The following is a 20,278-nucleotide window of genomic DNA, read 5'->3' on the forward strand; positions in this document are numbered from 1 at the left end:
AAAAGTTGTATTTTAAATAGTATGCACAACACACGTTAACAGAGTAATAGTTTTAGTGCTTTTCAGGTTTGTTTTGAATGGGGCGAAGTGCGTACTTGTGAAGGGGAAGTTGTGCCTCAGAAATTCAGACTTGTAACACCGTGCAGATGATAGCTTTTTACTTACGTCATCAGGTGGGCTGGACCAGGCCTTTTATACAAAGTCCAGTATTTTCAGGCAAACCCAAACCCAGGGTTTCTCAGGTCCAGGTTAACACAGGACTGATTAAATATCTGAGACAAAGCGCTAATAGAAAGGCGAGAGCCAAAGTTTTGTTTGCAGTTTTTTTTTTTTTTTAACGGTTTATTCATTTTTGAGAGACAGCGCAAGCTGGGGAGGGGCAGAGAGAGAGAGAGGGAGATACAGAATCCAAAGCGGGCTCCAGGCTCTGAACTGTCAGCACAGCGCCCCGGGCAGGTCTGGAACCCACTAGCCTAGAGATCATGACCTGAACAGAAGTTGGTTGCTCAACCTACTGAGCCACTCAGGAGCCCCTGTTTGCAATCCTTACTGGCAAGACGCTTTTAGTACCTGAGCTATTTTCTAGGAGGGAAGCCACGTGAAAAGTAGCTTTTCCTCCCGGAAGAAGCTACCTCTGCTAGCAGCCACAGAGCTGCTGGTGGCTTAGGATCTGCGCCTTTCGCTCATAAGCACTATCAACAGAAATAGTTCCGCGTTCTCCGTAACTAAAGGGAAGCTTCGGGTACCGGATGTGACGTATAAGTTCCTCCTTTTCTTCCGTCTATTGACGGAACTCTGGGCTCCCGGATTTGGTGCTTGTGTACGTGGAAGAAGCCCGCGCATGCGCGGCTCGAGCTTTTTCGTCTCAGCTGTGCGCGAAGGTCTGAGGGTAACGTCCCGGGCTCGGGGGGGGGATTGTCAGAGTCATGGCCCGCCGCTGACCGGGCCCGCCGTTTGAGGAAGGGGGCGAGGCCGTTCCGCAGCACCCCTCCCGGGGCCTCAGGCTGGTCGGACTGGCCCTCCGCCTTCCCGCTTGGTGCTGCCGCCGCCACTGCCGGCTGAGGAGGGGAGATGAGTTGGTTCAACGCCTCCCAGCTTTCCAGCTTCGCGAAGCAGGCCCTGTCCCAGGCCCAGAAGTCTATCGACAGGGTCCTGGATATCCAGGAAGAGGAGCCGAGCGCCTGGGCCGAGACCATTCCGTACGGAGAGCCGGGTAAGGGAGAGAGGGGCGGGGGGTCCCGGGGGACCTGGGCTCGCGGAGGCTTCTCTCCTGTGGCAGGCGAACGGACGAAGAGGTGTGGGCAGCGCTCCTTCCCCGCCGACGGCGTTCTGAGCGAGTTTTCTCTCCCTAGCCCGTCCACGAATGCTCGTTTGTCTCCAAGTGGGTCTCTGTTGTTTTCCGGAGGGAGATCCCAGCCCCGGTTCTTCCGTGCCCGGGGCCCCGGGTGCGGGTCCTGCCGGCCGCGGAGGCGCGGGTGGCGATTTGTTGGGCTTGTTCTCCGCCCTCGCTCGACGTAGCTAGCTGCAAGCACGAGCAGTCCAGAAAACTGGGATTGCTGCGCGCTCGGGGCACTGGGGAGCCGCGACGTGAAGGAAATCAGCAGGGACGGGAGGCACCGTGCCCAACGCTTAACGAGCGCTCCGTGCTCGGCAGCGCGGAATGTGCTTTTTTACGGCTTTCTCATCTCCCAGACACCTCCTCGAGTTAGGTTTCTTGTTGTCGCCGTTTTACAGAAGGGGAAATCGAGGCCGGGTAGCTTCCTCTGGGCCATCCCGCAGGTGAGGGGTGGAATATGTTGAAGATACCACCCGTGGAACCCGGCCCAGGAGTTTGGGGTTGCATCACGTTGTGTTTTCAGAGAGCTGCGTCTCTCTCTCGGTTTCCTGGAGCCCGATCTTTTCAGGGATCTTTACTTGCTTTGGCTCTAAGCCTAAGGAAACAGTTGAGCATTTTAGTGCGAGGGGTAAAAATTTGTCTATTTGGGAGCTCTGAATTTATGTGCAAAAAAGAAGGACGTTATTCTTGCCTACTTCAGTCTGGTTTCTTGTTTTAAATTTTACATCTTTGAAAAGGACCTAAGTTTGAGGTACTTCATTTTCAGATATTTTTGGCCCAGGCCTGTGTGTCAGGATCTTAGTGCTTTTTACAAGATGCTGTGGTGACCTTGTGTGAGTAGCTGAACTTCCTTTTTCTTAGATACCCCACATTTTGAATTACTAGACCTAGAGGAGACAGCAGATAAATTTTAAACATAAGGATACTCGTTTTTTGAAGTTTGGGGCTTGAGTCATGTATATAATTTTTTAAGATAGGTTATCCAGAATAGACAGATTAGTGAAATATTTACTTACTGAGTATTTATTGATTGCCTCTGTTTTACATTGCCTCCCTCGAAGGTGACCAGCCTTTAGAATGGAGCAGTTGAGGGAGTTATCACATAACCTTGGGATTTGTGTAAAACATTCTTCAGTTTCTTCTAGAGGGACATTTGACTTCTGTCATTCATTAAGGAGACCTACTAAATTCAACTAATTAGCGGACTTAATCTTGCTTGTTCATTTGTTCTTCTGGTTTTCTCCTTTTTTCATTGTTTTTGTATACTGAACCGATAGATACACAACTGTGCCCCCAAACTGAAGTGTTCTACATACTTCTCAAGTCATATTATAGAATAGACTTCAGTAGGGGGCTGGGTAGTTTTTAGGAGCTTTTAGGTGCTTGTTCTCGCCCCACCAACTTTGTTTGTTTGTTTGTTTGTTTGCTTTTGTTAAAGTAGCCTTCACCCTGGGCATGAAGCCCAACACTGCGCTTGAACTCAAGACCCTGAAATCAAGACCTGAGCTGAGATGAACAGTCAGAGGCTTAACTGACTGAGCTAACCAGGTGCTCCCATCCCTATCTACGTAATTGTGCAGAATTTGTGATGGTTCTGCTCAGCCACTTTTGAGTTTAGAAAAGGAAATTTTTTTTTAAAGAAATGCTTTAATATTTTAGCAAATAGCTCATTTTTTTGTTTATCATTGGGTTTTTTAGTATCATGTGTTTCTGTGACTAAATTACCTTTTTTACCCAGAAAATAGTTATTTTCTCCTTGGTGTTTTTAAAAAGGCCTAGTGTAAACTACCATCGGTATAAAAACACAATAATTCTTTTAAAATGCCCATCTTTGAAATTCATAGCACTTTTTAAAAATTTTATATTTTATTTTATTAAAAAAATTTTTTTTTAATGTTTATTTATTATTGAGAGACAGAGACAGAGCTTGAGCATGGGAGGGGCAGAGAGAGGAGGAGACACAGAATGCGAAGGAGGCTCCAGGTTCTGAGCTGTCAGCACAGAGCCCCACGTGGGGCTAGAACTCACATACTGCTGGATCATGACCCAAGCCAAAGTCAGATGCTCAACTGAATGAGCCACCCAGGTGCCCCTAGATTTTATTTTTAAGTAATCTCTACCCAACATGGAGCTTGAACCCACAACCTTGAGGCCAAGAGGTACATGCTCCAGTGACTGAGCCAGCCAGGCACCCGTGAATTTCCTATGACCTTCTAATTGCTGACATAATTTGTAATTTAGGAAGGGAACAAAACTTTCTCATAGAGTGGGTTTGGAGAATGAACTTGTCATTAAGTGCATGAAAATGAATGTGTCCTTTAGAAGTTACTGTTCCCATCAGTTTACTTTGATCTTTGGAAAAGGACATTTGTTGCCAGTATGCTGGGTTCAGTTTTTGAGTGTTACCCTCTTTCCGGCTCGTAACTATGTTTTATTACTGATATTATGACGAGAATAATTAATAAGAAACTGAACAGAAGGCCAGGTTAGTTTGCTATGACTGCACATGATCTGTAAGTGAGGGTACTGCCTCTTGTTGTGAGATGTGTATCTTAGACTGAGCATGTTATGTAACATATACCATTACTTTCTTAATTTGTTGTGGGAGGGAGTAACATATTTGCTTCTGGTAGGCCAGGCCCATTTTGATCTCTTACCTTTGTTCCTGGTTCCTAGTTTGGACAGATCCGTACCAGTTTTCCTCTTTAAGGCCTAAAGTTCTACAGTGAACTAATTAATCATATAATAAGCAGGTAGCCTAATAGGTGCAAGTTATAGGTCGTATTCTATAGGTTTCCTGTTTTTAAACTATGTATTGACTTATAACGATTGTAATATTAACATAAAATGAATATATTTTTTCTTTTGTAACATATGTGTGTGTGTGTGTGTGTGTGTGTGTGTATATATATATATATATATATTTTTTTTTTTTTGTCAAAGGACTAAATCCCCCTGTCAGTGGAGGATGGGATACTTCAACCTGGGGGTTAAAATCAAACAGTGAACCTCAGAGTCAGCTTGTAGCTTCTCCTAAAGCAATAACAAAGCCAGTTCGGAGAACTGTGGTAGATGAATCTGAAAATTTCTTCAGTGCCTTTCTCTCTCCAACGGATGTCCAGACCATTCAGAAGAGTCCAGTGGTATCAAAACCACCAGCTAAATCACAACGACCAGAAGAAGAAGTAAAAAGCACTTTACAGGAATCCTTGCCCACTGGACAGTCAAGAACCTTGGAAACAACTGAGTCAAAAGTGAAAGACTCTACTCCATGTGTATCAGGGGAAACTCTGGCAGTAGATACTCCGTCGCCAAACACTGAGGGCAAGCATGAAGAAACTGTTAATAAAGAATCTGATACGAAGGTATCAACTGTACGTTTGAAGGTATCCGAAAATGTAATTAATGTGAAAACAACTAGGGAAAACATACCTAATATGTCGAATGCAGAAACAAAGGACGTGGCTTTGGAACCTAAGGAACAAAAACATGAAGACAGACAGAGTAACACACCTTCTCCTCCAGTTAGTACCTTCTCGTCTGGTACTTCTACCACCAGTGACATTGAAGTTTTAGATCATGAAAGTGTAATAAGTGAGAGCTCAGCAAGTTCGAGACAAGAGACTACAGATTCAAAATCAGGTCTTCACTTGATGCAGACATCTTTTCAGCTTCTCTCAGCATCTGCTTGTCCTGAATATAATCGTTTAGATGATTTCCAGAAACTCACTGAGAGTTGCTGTTCATCTGATGCTTTTGAAAGAATAGACTCGTTTAGTGTGCAGTCGTTAGATAGTCGTAGTGTAAGTGAAATCAATTCAGATGATGAACTGTCAGGCAAGGGATATGCTTTAGTACCTATTATAGTTAATCCTTCAACTCCAAAGACTAAAGTAATTGAATCTGTTGAAGGAAAATCTGAAGAAGAAGTAAATGAAACATTAATTATACCCACTGAAGAAACGGAAATGGAAGAAAGTGGACGAAGTGCAACGCCTGTTAATTGTGAACAGCCTGATATCTTGGTTTCTTCTACACCAGTAAGTGAAGGACATACTGTCTCAGACAAAGTGGCTGAGCCGCACGAAACTGCTGAAAGTAAGCCAGAAGCACATTCTGAGAAGGAAGATGTTTGCAAGGTAAATCTAGAAACTGCAAGGGGATTTTTGGATATGCTTTTCAGAAATGAAATCATTGTTTATTTATTTATATTTTCATTGTTTATTTTTAACATTCCATATTGCATAATGATTTGTGCTGATTAAAAAAGGCAAGCATTTTGGCCTTTAGGTGTGGCATTAAGGATTTTAAAATTGAATTATTGATATTAAATTACTTGAAATTCCTCTGAGACATCTGTGATAACATAAGTTGATATTTCAGCATAACTAAGAATGAAAAGGTTATCTCGTGTCGTTACTTTTGAGTCCTTTCACCTTACAGTTCTTGTATGCTGTGCTCATTTGTCTTTTTGCAAAGGATTGGCTTATGGTAACATACGTCTCAAAGCCTTTGCAGGTAAAGGTGCTGAAACGAATGTAAACACTATATGGGTTTTTTATATCAAAATTTGTTTTGCATGTTCACATTATTTGTAGCAAATCCTAAATGAAAAATTTAGTCTTTAATTATTGATGTCTTTCTGTTGTTATTAATTACTTGTTTGTTTTCTCTTTTATGTTATTTTGATGTTTCCCTGCTAGCTCTCTTAACATGAATAAGAATGGGAAATGTCCAAGGAACAAAGGCATTGCTTAGGAATGACAAATTGCTTCTATCTAATACATATAAAAGGAAAGTGGTGTAAATTCTTTAACATTAAGTCACGGTTTTGATTTTTCCTATGATTTTTAGATATAGAAATTGAGTTGGATTTGGCATCTTTAATAGACTCCTCTGAGATATAGGATGTCTTGAAGAAATGTCCTGTAAGTGCCATGTGTTGAATTATTTAATGTAAAAAAAAAAAAAAAAAGTTCCAGATTCTGTTACCTAGGTTTAATATTATTCACACACACAAAAATGCCATGCTATAGCTATAATAGCACTTTGAATTGCTGAAATCAGCACTGTTTTGTATCAGTAAGATATTTTTGAGCTACTTTCAGAAGGTAAGTGATATCTAAATTAATCTAAACCTCAATCAGGTAAGACTTTTTTTTTTTTTTAAGTGCAAACAGCATCATTCCTCCCCCGATACACAAGTTTTTCACTGCTTCAGCAAGGCCTAAGGAGTAAGATACTGTTATCATTCCTTTTTGTTTAGCTTTACACTGATACATCCTGGAGATTTTAAAGTTACATGCATATGAGTTTTTTTTAAATGTTTTTATTTTTTGAATGCAATGTATCATACTAAAAATAGTTACATGCTACATATTTGGATTAAAGAATAATATGGAAAAAGGGACACTTGCGTATCTATTACCCAGCGAAGATACAGGATATTACTAAAGGCTTTGAAGCCCCTGTGACCTTTTTAAATTTTTTCTTTGTCTCCATTCTGCTTTTGTTGGACATGCACACCTTTTTTTAGATTTTGCTATAACAAACTGCTGTAAATATCCTTGTATAGTAATGCAGGAGTTTTCTCCTCTAAAGTATATCTAAAATAATTTTCTGCATTCAATGGTGTGTAGATTTTCAACTAGTTATTAAAGTGGCTTACTAATTTATACTCCCACCAACTCTGTGGTTGTACTGATTTATACTCTTCTACCAGCTATGTATGAGTTCTTGTTCTGAATCCACTATGTTCTCATTGTTGCTAAGTCTTTTTATGAGGTAATGCTGTTTTAGTTACTATATTGATTAAATTACCTTTACAGTTCATCACCTGCATGTAAAAATGGTCTTTTCAGTTAAATGTTTGACTTTGTGTATTCTTCTTATTCAGAGAGTCGAATTTCTGAATGAGAAACTGGATAAAAGGGAGGCTCAGTTATTATCTCTTAGTAAAGAAAAAGCACTTCTAGAAGAAGCCTATGATAATCTGAAAGAGTAAGTATTTTACAAATGTGAATAATTGTATGTTTTGTAGAGGCGCAAATGGTTATTATTTAAGAATTTTTTTTTCAACTAAAATGTCTAAAATTTAACTTGTTTACAATAATTGAAAATGGAATAGCATTTCAGTTATAAATGTAGAGATTTTTTCCTCAAATTATCTGTACCATATTACCTTTGGCATTTGAAGAGAGTTGTTTTGCAAAAACAAAACAAAAAACCTTTTCCCTTTTAGTATTAGATATTTAAAACATATATTTAAAGAAAACTATGATATCAAAAAAAAACCCCGACAATATTTGTTTCCTTTAAGGAGGTGATTCGTAAAATGTAACACAGATTCAAAATTTAAAAATTTTACTGTTATTTTTATACATCAAATAGGGGTGACATTTTCGATTTCTAATTGGTTGTCATTTAGGTGTTTTAAAATAAATTAAGCCTGTAATTTTTCTTTTAAATGTTAACAGGCATAAAACTAACCAATTTTAGTGAGTTATGTGTTGAAGACAATGTTATTTTCCTTTTGCAAGCTGAACTCCTCTTGTTACCCTAGGAACATGTAAATAAGTACCTCTATTATTTTTAATTTAGTGAAATGTTTAGAGTGAAAGAAGAAAGCAGCAGCATTTCTTCCTTGAAAGATGAATTTACTCAAAGAATTGCAGAAGCAGAAAAGAAAGTTCAGCTAGCCTGTAAAGAGAGAGATGCTGCTAAAAAGGTAATGGAAATTAAAAATAATATTACTTAAGTTCTATACAGACATAGATTTTGAGGAATGTATTCATAATATTTTGGTATGGAAAAAAAGAGAAGTAACATTAAAGGATACCATACAGTAGGGGCGCCTGGGTGGCTCAGTTGGTTGAACTTCTGACTCTTGATTTCAGCTCAGGTCATGATCTCAGGGTCATCAGATGGAGCCCCACGTGGGGGCCCTGTGCTGGGCGTGGAGCCTGCTTAAGATTCTCTCCCTCTGCCCCTCTCCCCCACTTGTGTGCTCTCTCAAACAACTCTTTCTCTCTTTCTCAAAAATAAAAAGGATACCATATAGTATATTAACACTTAAATTATAGACTTTTATTTAATACCTTTAGACTTCGATTTTTGAAACTTTAAAAAAAAACTAAGCATATATTTGTATAATTTATCTATAAGTCCTTGTAAGATACATAGCAAGGATCATTAGAGTAATTTCATAAATGAAAATTTTGTCAAAATAAATAACAATTAAATCTAAATGGCACTTGGGGCGCCTGGGTGGCTTAAGCCTCTGACTCTTGGTTTCTGTTCAGGTCATGATTGCATGGTTTGTGAGTTCCAGCCCCACGTGAGGCTCTATGCTGAGCTTGGGATTCTCTCCCCCTCTCTCTCCCTCCACCTCTTCCACTCATACTAAATAAATAAATAAAATAAACTTTAAAAAAATCTAAATGACACTGTATACATTTTTTTTGAAGTATTATTACCTTCATTTGTTACTTTCCAGCCACTTCAAACATACTATATGTACCTTTTCAAGTCAGAGTGATTTTAAAATAAAAAATTGTAGGGTCACTTGAGCGGCTCAGTTGGTTAAACGCCTGACTCCTGGTTTTGGCTCAGGTCATGATCTCACAGGATTGTGAGTTCAAGCCCCTCATCCTTCTCCACACTGATGGTGTGAGGCCTGCTTGAGATTCTCTTTCTCCCTATCTCTCTCCTCCTCCCCTGCTTGCTCTGTCTCTCTCAAAATAAACAAACATTTAAGTAAAATAAAATATTGTAATGGTTAGCAAGTCTTGTGAGACATAACACTGATTTATTCTAATATAGGATTTCTTAGCACGTTTCACATTTTGGGCTGCATAATTTTATGTTGTATGGGATTGTACTCTGCATTGTGAGATGTTTACCACTATCTGGGCCCCTACCTACAAGTCACCACTGTCAGCGTTATCTCCCTATCTCCCACTCTGCATCCACCACCCCATTCCTCGAGTTGTGATAATTAAAAATGTTGGCAGACATTGCCAAATGTCCCTTTGGGAGCAAGATCACTCCTGGTTGGGAACCATTGTTCTAATTCTTATAATTTGTAGCAATTGGGTATTTTAGAAATTGGTAACCAACTAAGGTTAGTAATTCTATCTAAACTATTATTAATAATGTCTCTCAGCATTTGCCCTTCTCAGTTAGGTTGGTCTTCTTGACCAGTGTTAATGTTAATCTTTATTTTTTGGTATACTGTTAAAGAGGAGAAATAAGTCATATACTTCCTTTGCTTGTTTGCTTTAATTAGCTAGCGCATTTCAGACACTAACAATAACCTCAGACTACCTAACCAATTTACCTCTTCTTGTCCCTACTATATTCCATCTGGACAAGTTTAATTGAGAAATTAGATTAAGTAATGTAATGTTTATTTTCTGTAATGTAATTTGAATTATAGATCTAAAATAGACCCAAATTATTAACTATAGGTGGAAAAAGCTTGGACCCTAAGTTTTTTTATGTGTACTAGTACATATGAAGTTGGGATCCACAGGAAATTCAAAGCAAATTGGATTAACCTTAAGAGTTTGCTTTTCTAGTGATGGAAGATAGATAATGTCAACACCTATATAGTACAAGGCAGAATGAAGTAAATTACAGATCAAGACGAATAAGCAGTTTGGAATGGTATCATAGAGGATGAATTCTGACCAGGGGAATTGAGGAAAGTTTCATGGAAGGCAGGATGGTCTTATTGGGCCTTGATGGATGAATCAAGTTTTGACAGTTGGAAGATGCGGAGTAATGTTGTGGATGGCTCAGTGTATGGGCTTTGGGTACTCATAAACCTGGTTTTCAAGTTAAACTCCATCACTTAGTAGGTCTCTGACCTTCAAAGTTTATTCAGTCTTTAATTGTGTAGTTAAATAAAGTACCTCCTTCATAGGATTGTTGTGAAAATAAAATTATAATGGATACAAAGCATAGTTTAAATACCTAATGTTAGTTGTTTTTAGCTCTTGTTTCAGATCATTGCTTAAAACCAAATTTTAAATCCTAGAGCACTTTTCACATCACCATACTTCTCCATTGTGGTTTTAAAGGATAACTGTCTTGACATATTTCTGCTGAATCTCTGCTTTATTAAAGTAGATTGAACCTTATATAATCATGCTTTTATTCATTTCACAATGCACTAGCAAGTGCAGCAAGTTTTAGATGAGGAATGGAAATAAAATGAAAAATGGAGACATGTATTGTTTGAAATGTTCCAAATAAAATACTTGATCTGAAGAAAATGTGTATAGAGATAAGAAAGAAAGGTATTGAAAGTTAACTTATTCTCACTTGTATTACCATATTGAAACCTCTTTATTTCTGAATTCAGGTTTTTTATGTTGTTTCATAGCTGTTTACTTAATTAACTGAGGTAGTAAACACGGGTTAACAATACAACTTAAGGATCTTTATTGAGAATTTGATTATTGACTTTGTATATGGAAAAAATTGAAAAATCCCAGAATGAAAGTAATTCATTATGGTATTCACATTCCTTTTTTTTTTTAATTAGGAAATCAAAAGTATAAAAGAAGAACTTGCTACTAGATTAAATAGTAGTGAAACTTCAGAACTTTTGAAAGAGAAAGATGAGCAGATCCGAGGGTTAATGGAAGAAGGTATGTAAAATATTTAGTTGATTATGAAAAATACTGTCAACACAGGAAAAATGCTTGCCACATGATTAGCTGCTGCTTCCCAGTAAAAAATACTGGAAGCAAGAAGGCTTTGTGCTTAAACCTCAGAAATGGTAGGTGATAATTTATGGAAAACTGGGGAGTAATATGTATAGAGGCAGAGACATTTGCATGTAACCTTTTATACTACATACACGTACTTGCTAAAATAACTTGCTGAAAAATAAATGTTTGTGCTTCCATAAAAAAGTTTTCAACAGATTTTACAGCCTGTCATTTAAACCAAGATATTTGAGGTTATTATTTTGGAGTTTATATAGTATCTCAATCTCTAGCTTGGGTACTCTCTGGTATCATCATATTATTTGGGCATTTGATAGTGAATTTTTCATTATGTTCTTATTTTAATTTTTCAGTTATTAAGTACTCTATGAAAAAACTTATTAGCAGGCTTATAGAAATAAATATTTTTCATTAGATAAGTTATTACAAATTGACACTGGACTAATTTCTTTCTGTAATTTCATAGGAAAGAGATAGTTTTTGAAAAGGGGATTAAATGAATTTTTTTCCTCTTTAATTTATATATTTGTATTTTATTTTTGAGAGAGAGAGAGAGAGAGAGAGAGACAGTGCAAGTGGGGGAGGGGCAGAGAGAGAGAGCGTGTGTGCAAGCAAAACCCAAGTAGGCTCCATGCTGCCAGCACAGAGTCCCATGCGTGCCTCCATCCCACGAAGCTGCAAGATCATGACCTGAGCCTAAACCAAGAGTTGTAGACTCAACCTACAGAGCCACCCAGGCACCCCTCTTCTCCTCTTAATTAAAATTTTTCTAGTTGTAAAATTAGACTTGCTACTTGCAGAAATTTTTGAAGTTTTGGTAGGTGTAGGAAGAAAAAATACATCCTAGTCGACTTTTACAAGAAACTGTTAATTTCTTCTAGTCCTTTTTTAGTGCATTTTTAATACATTGTTAAGCATAATTAAGGTCACATACTTTATTTGTAATTTTCCTTCTTTTACAATTCCCTTGCTACTAAATAATTTTGCTAGCATTATTAATGGCCGTATTAAAGTCCCTTATAGGGGCACCTGGGTGGTTCAGTTGGTTAAGCATCCAACTCTTCACTTTGGCTCAGGTCATGATCTCATAGTTTGTGAATTTGAGCCTTGTATCCGGTTCCACACTGATAGTGCAAATCCTGCTTGGGATTCTTTCTCTCCTCTCTCTGCCCCTTTCTCTCCCTCAAATAAATTAAAAAAAAAAAAAAAGTTTAAAGTCCATTATATGGCTATATATACCACTACTTATTTTACTGTTTTCCTCATATTGTGCATTTATTTCTAAAATGTTAATATTGTAAATGGTGGGATGAACATTTCTGTACTTAAATCATTGAACTTAAGAGGATTTCCAGAGGGCTTATAAACAACATGGAACAGTCACTTCATTTCAAAAAATTAGTTTTATCCAGTTTCTATTTTTCATTTATTCAGCTAATATTTAACAGTGTGTCAGATACTATATTTAGTATAGTAATACATTTGACATGCTCCCTATCCTTTAGGAGCTTACAGTTCAGTGAAAAGGAAATAGAAGTACTCAGATAATTGTAAAACACAGTCTAAGCACTACAATAGAAAATGGAGAATTGATAAATCACATAATCATTATGTCAAATCATCTTGAGGTCATGAACTGCCTTTATTACAGCACTAGAGATTGAGGGAAAGGCTGTGTGCATGGTTTCATAATTTTAAAAAATTATCTTAAATATTTATATCAAGGGGCATTTGGGTGGCTCAGTTGGTTGAGTGTCTGACTCTTGATTTCAGCTCAGGTCATGATCTTAGGGTTGTGGGATTGAGTCCTGCGTCGGGCTCTATGTTGATCATGGAGCCTGCTTAAGATTCTTTCTTCCACACCCTCCCCTGCTTGTTTTCTCTCTCAATCAAAAAAAATAAAAAAATAAAAATATTTCTATCAGATGTCACTGTTTGGGTTTTATTATTGAGGGGGTGGGTTGATGTTTTCTTTTGCTTAATGAAATTCTTTATACTGAAAATAGAATGATTTCATATGGGATCATTTATTCACTGCTTCTGTATCTTCCAGAAGTATTTTTAAATTCACAGCTAAAAAGCTGAAAGACTCAAAGCTGAAAGCACACTACAGTAAATAGCAGATTACATTATTACTTCACTTCGTCATTTATTAACATCTAGGCACACCTGATTCATAGCTTTCTGCACACACATATACTTCCCTTTTGCCAAAGCATTTGAATGTAGGTGACAGATATGAGTCCACTCATAAATTCTTTTTTTCCTCAGTTTTATTGAGGTATAATTGGCTAATAAAAATTGTATGTATTTAAGGTGCACAATGTGGTTTTTTGGATAACATATATATTGTGAAATGTTTCCCACAGTCAAGCTAATTAACATATCAATCACTTCATGTACTTAACTTTTTTCTTTTTTTTTTACATTTTTTACATTATGTCTGAAGAACTTACCTCTGTAACTGAAACTTGGTCCCCTTTATCTCCATATTTCCCCTGGTAACTAGCATTGTGCTCTGTACTTCTATAAATTCAACTTTTTTATATTCCACATCAGAGTGAGATCATGTATGTAGTATCTGAATCTGACTTATTTCAGCCTCCAGGTTCATCCGTGTTCTTACAAATGGCAGGATTTCCTTTTTCAAGGCTAAATAATATATAGCATGCTACTGTTTTCTTCTTTAAAAATTTTTAAATTTTTGTAATGTTTATTTATTTTTGAGAGAGAGACAGAGTACAGTGGGGGAGGAGCAGAGAGAGAGGGAGACACAGAATCTAAAGCAGGCTCCAGGCTCTGAGCTGTCAGCATAGAACCCGATGTGGGGCTTGAGCCCACAAACCATGAGATCATGACCAGAGCTGAAGTTGGATGCTTAACCAACTGAGCCATCCAGACACCCCTTCTTTTTTAGAATTTTTAATGAATTGGGAAAATATTCACAATTTTAGATAGCAAAAATAAATTACACATTTGTATATACAATATTTTTTATTGAAGTATAATTGCATACAGTGTTATATTCCAGGGGTACAAGCTGCGTAGTGATTCAAAAATTCTGTATATTATTCAGTGCTCACCATGAATACAGTCACCATACAACATTATTACTATATTATTGACTATATATACTATATTGTAATTTTTATCCCTGTGACTTATTTTATAACTGGAAATTTACACCTTTTAATCCTCTTCACCTATTTCACCCCTCACACTCTCCCCATGTCATCTTTGGCAACCACCATTTTCTTTCTGTATTTAAGAGTGTGTTTTTATTTTCTTGTTTGTTTTGTGTTTTAGATTCCACATATTAGTGAAATCATATGGTATATCCCTTTATTTTTCTGATTTATTTCACTTAGCATAATACCTTCTAGGTCCATCTATGTTGTCACAAACGGCAAGATCTCATTCTTTATTATGGCTGAGTAGTATTCCATTGTATGTATGTGTGTATATACACACACACCGTATTTGCTTTGTCCATTTATCATTGTATGCTTAGATTGTTTCCATATCTTGGCTGTTGTAAATAATGCTGCAATATACATAGAGCGTTATATTTCTTGGAATTAGTGTTTTCTTTTTCTTTGGGTAGATACCTTGTAGGGGGATTGCTGGAACACATCGTATTTCTGCTTTTAAATTTTTGGAGAAGGTCCATGTTACTGGAGTTTTTAATACTTAAAATTTCTTGTCTTTTTGATAATAGCCATTCTGACGTGTGAGGTAATATCCCAAGGTGGTTTTCATTTGCATTTCCCTGATGATTAGTAATGATGATTAGTGATGGTTAGTGACCTTTTTACGTTTTGGTTGGCCCTCTATATGTCTTCTTTGGAAAAATGTTTATTCATGTCTTTTTTCCATTTTTTTAATCAGATTGCTTTTGGGGGAAGGGTTGAATTGTATGAGTTCTTTATATATTTTGGACATTCACCTCTTATTGGCTATGTCATTAAAATATGTCTTCAATTCAGTAGACTGTCTTCTTGTTTTGTTGATGGTTTCCTTTGCTGTACAAAAGGTTTTTATTTTGTTGTAGTCCCAATAGTTTATTTTTGCTTTTGTTTTTCTTGCCTGAGGAGACATATTCATAAATATATTCTAAGGCTGATGTTCAGGGGATTACTGCCTGTGTTTTCTTTCTTAAAAAAAATTTTTTTTTAATGTTTGTTTATTTTTGAGAGAGAGAGAGTAGGGAGTGTGTGTGTGCGTGCGGGGGAGGGGCAGAGAGAGCAGGAGACACAGAATCCGAAGCAGGCTCCAGTCTCTGAGCTGTCAGCACAGAACCCAATGTGGGACTCGAACCCATGAACCATGAGATCATGACTTGAGCTGAAGTCGGATGTTTAACTGAAGTCGGATGCTTAACCAACTGAGCCACCCAGGGGCCCTGCTGCCTATGTTTTCTTTTAAGAGTTTTATAATTTCACATCTCACATTTTGGTCTTTAATCCATTTTGAATTTATTTTTGTGTATGGTGTAAGAAAGTGGTCCGGTTTCATTCTTGTTCATGTAGCTGTCCAGTTTTCCCAACACCACTTAACGAAAAGAATATCTTTTCCCCATTATATATTCTTGCCTCCTTTGTCATCAGTTATTTGACCGTATAAGTATGGGTTTATTTCTGGGCGCTCTATCCTGTTTTATCGATCTATGTGTCTGTTTTTGTGCCAGTATCCTACTATTTTGATTACTGTAGCTGTAATCTAGGATTATGATACCTTCAAGCTTTGTTTTTCTTTCTCAAGATTGCTTTGGCTATTTGGGGTCTTTGTGTTTCCATGAAAATTTTAGGCTTACTGTTTCTAGTTGTGTGAAAAATGCTCTTGGTATTTTGATAGGGATTGCATTGAATCTGTAGATTGCTTTGGGTAGTATGGACATTTTAACAATATTAATTCTTCCAGTTCATGAGCATGGTATATCTCTCCATTTGTGTTGTTTTCAATTTTTTTCATTAGTATCAGAGTATAGGTCTTTGATTTTCTTGGTTAAATTTATTCCTAAGTATTTTATTTTATTTATTTTATTGGTGCACTTGTAAATGGGATTATTTCTTAATTGTACTTCCTACTATTTTATTATTAGCATATGGAAATGCAACAGATTTCTGTATATTTTGTATCCTGCAATTTTACTGAATTCACTTATTCTAATAGTTCTTTGGATGGAGTCTTCAGGCTTTTCTAGCTATGGTATTATATCATCTCTAAATAGTGACAATTTTACTTCTTCCTTACTACTTTGGGTGCCTTTTATTTATTTTTCTTGTCCATTTGCTGTAGTTGGTCTTCACTACAATATTATATTAAAGAGGTTAGAGTGCACATCTTTGTCTTCTTCCTGGTCTTAGACGAAAAGCTTGCAGTATTTTACCATCAAATATGATGTTAAGCTAAGAATTTTTTCTGTGTTGCCTTTATTATGTTATGTTCCCTTCTAGCCCACTTTGAAATTTTTATCATGCCCAGATACAGTATTTTATATAAAAATGCTTTTTCTGCTTCTATTGAGTTGACTTATGGTTTTTATCCTTTTATTAATGTGATATTTCATGTTGATTGATTTGCAAATATTGAACCACGTTTGTGTCCTTGGAATAAATCTCACTTGATCGTGGTGAATGATCCTTTTAATGTATTGTTGAATTCAGTTTGCTAATATTTTGTTGAATATTTTTACACCTGTGTTTACCAGGGATATTGGCCTCTCATTGTCTTTCTTTTTTTAAGGGTCTTTGGTTTTGGTGTCAGGGCAATACGAGTCTTATAGGATAAATTTGAAAAAGTTTTTTTCTATTTGTGGACCAGTTTGAGAAGAATAGGTATTAACTCTTCTTTAAATGGTAGAATTCACCTGTGAAGCCATCTGGTCCTGGGCTTTTGTTTGAGATGAGGAGTCTTGATTACTGATTCAATTTTGTTACTAGTAATCGATCTGTTCAAATTTTCTTGTTCTTTCTGATTTAGTTCTGGGAGATTGTTTCTAGGAATTTATCCATTTTTTTTTCTAGGTTGTCCAGTTCACATATATAATCATCATAGTATTCTCTTAAAATTCTTTGCATTTCTGTGCACACCACATTTTCTTTCTCCATTTATCCATTGATGGACACTTAGGTTATTTGCATAACTTGACTTTTGTGAATAATGCTGCAGTACACGTGGAAATGCACATGTCTCTGAGGTACTGATTTTATTTCCTTTGGATGTATACCTAGAAGTGGGACTGTTGGATCATATAGTAGTTCTATTTTTAATTTTTTGGGAATCTCCATGCTGTTTTCCATAATGGCTGTACCAGTTTACACTTCTGCCAATAGTATATACCAAGGTTCCCTTTTCACTACATCCTTGCCAAATCTTATCTTTTGCTTGTTGATAATAGGTATCCTGACAGTTGTGAGGTGATATCTCATATAGTTTTGATACGCATTTTTCTGATGATTAGTGATATTGAGTACCTTTTTGTATACTTATTGGCCATTCTTTGTCTTCTTTTGAGAAAGTCTATTCACATCTTTTTTTTTAAAAAGAAAATTTTTTTTAATGTTTATTCATTTGTGAGAGACAGAGAGTGAGTGGGGGAGGGGCAGAGAGAGAGAAGGAGACACAGAATCCAAAGCATGCTCCAGGCTCTGAGCTGTCAGCACAGACCCAAAGTGGGGCTCGAACTCACCAACCATGAGATCATGACCTGAGCTGAAGGTAGACACTTAACCAACTGAGCCACCCGGGAGCCCCTCACATCTTTTACCCATTTCTTAATTGGCTTGTTTTTTGCTGTTGAGTTATTGGAATTCTTTATTTTGGATATTAATCCCTTATCAAATATATGGCTTGCAAATATTTTCCTCCATTCTGTAGATTATCTCTTCAGTCTGTTGATTTGTTTCCTTTGCTATGCAGTAGTTTTTAGTTTGATGTAATCCCAGTTGTCTATTTTTGCTTTTGTAGTCTATGCTTTTGGAATCCATACCCAAAAAATCATTGCCAATACCAATGTCAGAAGTTTTTTTTTCCCTATTTTTTTTTTCCTAGTAATTTTACACTTTCAGGTATATTAAGTGTTTATTTTGAGTTGACTTTTGTATTTGGTGTGTGGTCCTATTTCATTCTGCCTATGATTATTCAGTTTTCCTGGTATAATTTATTGATGAGACTTCCCTTTCCCCATAGTGTGTTCTTGGTCTCTTTTTTGAAGATCACTTGGCTGTAAATGTATTTCTGAATTCTGTGTGGATTTTCTAGGCTGTTTTGCTCTGCTGGTCTACTATGTTTTTGTTTTTTTTTTCTTTTAACGTTTATTTATTTTTGAGACAGAGAGCATGAACAGGGGAGGGGCAGAGAGAGAGAGGGAGACACAGAATCCAAAACGGGCTCCAGGCTCTGAGCTGTCAGCACAGAGACCGATGCAGGGCTCGAACTCACAGACCGTGAGATCATGACCTGAGCCGAAGTCGGATGCTTAACCGACCGAGCCACCCAGGCGCCCCTGGTCTACTGTTTTTATGCTAGTACCATACTGTTTTGATAACTCTAGCTTTGTATCATGTCTTAAAATGAGGAAATATGATACTTTCAGCTTTGTTCTTGCTCAGGATTCCTTTGGCTATTTGAGGTCTTCTGTGGTTCCATATGAATTTTAGGATTTTTAAAAAACTTTGTGAAGTTTGCCATTGGACTTTTGTTAGATATTGCATTGAATATGTAGTCCGCTCCTAAATTTATGAGGCTCCATTTCCCAGTAGCAAGTACATTTTGCTTCACAAGCACATCATCATAACCATACCTAAGAAAATCAGTATTTATTCAGAAGTATACTCCAACATATATTTCATCATCCCATTGTCTCTAAAAAGGACTTTTATACCTGATATTTGTCCTGCCCCAAGATCCAGTCAAAGTTTGTGTATTGCATTTGGCCATTATGTCTTTTTGGTCTTTCATCAGTCTAGCGATAGGTCTCTCTTCATGACTTTAAAGACTTCGTAGAATCCAGGCCAGTTTTCCTATAGTATGCCCCATGTTCAGGAATTTGTCCTTCTCATGATTAGATTCAGATAAAATTTCTGGTAAGAAAGATCACTGGTGACTAACTAAATGATTAAGATGGTAATAGCCAGATTTCTCCATTGTATTACAAGTAGATTTTTCCATTTGTAATTCGTAAGCAATATGTGGGAATGAATTTTAAAAAAATTATGTATTTAAATTCAAGTTAGTTAACATACATTGTAGTATTGGTTTCAGGAGTAGAACCCAGTGATTCATTACTTACATATAACACCCAGTGCTCATCCCAACAAGTGCCGTCCTTAATGCCCATCACCCATTTAGCCCTTCCCCCCATTTACCTCCCTGCTAGCAACCCTCAGTTTGTTCTCTGTTATGTAAGAGTCTTTTATGGTTTGCCTGTGGGAATGATTTCTTAAGGCTAAGAATATTCTGTTACCTATCACCCTTCCATCTAGTAATTTTAGCATTTATTGATGGTTGTCCCAATCAATTTAATGTTCATGGTTATAATATTGTGATTTTAAAAATACTCTATCATTTTATGTCACTGGTTAGATCCAATACACTATCCAGATTCTTAAGGAATCATTATTTGAAAATTTTTTTTTTTTTTGCCATTGCTAGGAGAAAAACTTTCAAAACAGCAGCTGCATAATTCTAACATTATTAAGAAATTAAGAGCTAAAGACAAAGAAAATGAAAATATTATTGCAAAACTGAACAAAAAAGTTAAAGAGCTAGAAGAAGAGTTGCAACATTTAAAACAGGTGAATATTAACTATTATCTAAATATATATATTGTTATTACTTCCTATATGAACAATTAGCCATGGTTTATAAAACATTTAGAATAATTTATTGGGATATATCATGGGAAGAATTTGTCAAGCAATTTAATAGATGATAGTTAAGATTTTTCTTCATTACTGTAACACTCAAGATTCCTGGAATACAATTATTTACCATGGTGTTATTAATTGAAAAATACTTTTGTCTGTTTTATAGGTCCTTGATGGCAAAGAAGAGGTTGAGAAACAACATAGAGAAAACATTAAAAGACTAAATTCTGTGGTAGAACGCCAAGAGAAGGATCTTGGCCGACTTCAGGTAGACATGGATGAACTTGAAGAAAAGAACCGAAGTATTCAAGCTGCTCTGGATAGTGCATACAAGT

At 36.7% G+C, this 20,278-nt stretch overlaps 1 protein-coding gene across 1 annotated transcript in view; it reads left to right on the forward strand.

Annotated features, from left to right (window-relative positions):
* The first annotated feature begins 349 nt into the window (after positions 1–349).
* Positions 350–20,278, forward strand: part of TMF1 (TATA element modulatory factor 1) — a 35,405-nt gene continuing 15,476 nt past the window's right edge. Inside the window, exons 1-7 of the mRNA XM_015072442.3 lie at positions 350–1,213; positions 4,280–5,475; positions 7,233–7,336; positions 7,937–8,063; positions 10,887–10,992; positions 19,729–19,871; positions 20,110–20,276. Coding sequence (XP_014927928.3) covers positions 1,072–1,213; positions 4,280–5,475; positions 7,233–7,336; positions 7,937–8,063; positions 10,887–10,992; positions 19,729–19,871; positions 20,110–20,276 — 1,985 coding nt within the window. The 5' untranslated portion in view covers positions 350–1,071. The remainder of the gene's footprint in view (positions 1,214–4,279; positions 5,476–7,232; positions 7,337–7,936; positions 8,064–10,886; positions 10,993–19,728; positions 19,872–20,109; positions 20,277–20,278) is intronic.

Source organism: Acinonyx jubatus, chromosome A2 (assembly GCF_027475565.1).
Source record: "Acinonyx jubatus isolate Ajub_Pintada_27869175 chromosome A2, VMU_Ajub_asm_v1.0, whole genome shotgun sequence".
NCBI lineage: Eukaryota > Metazoa > Chordata > Mammalia > Carnivora > Felidae > Acinonyx > Acinonyx jubatus.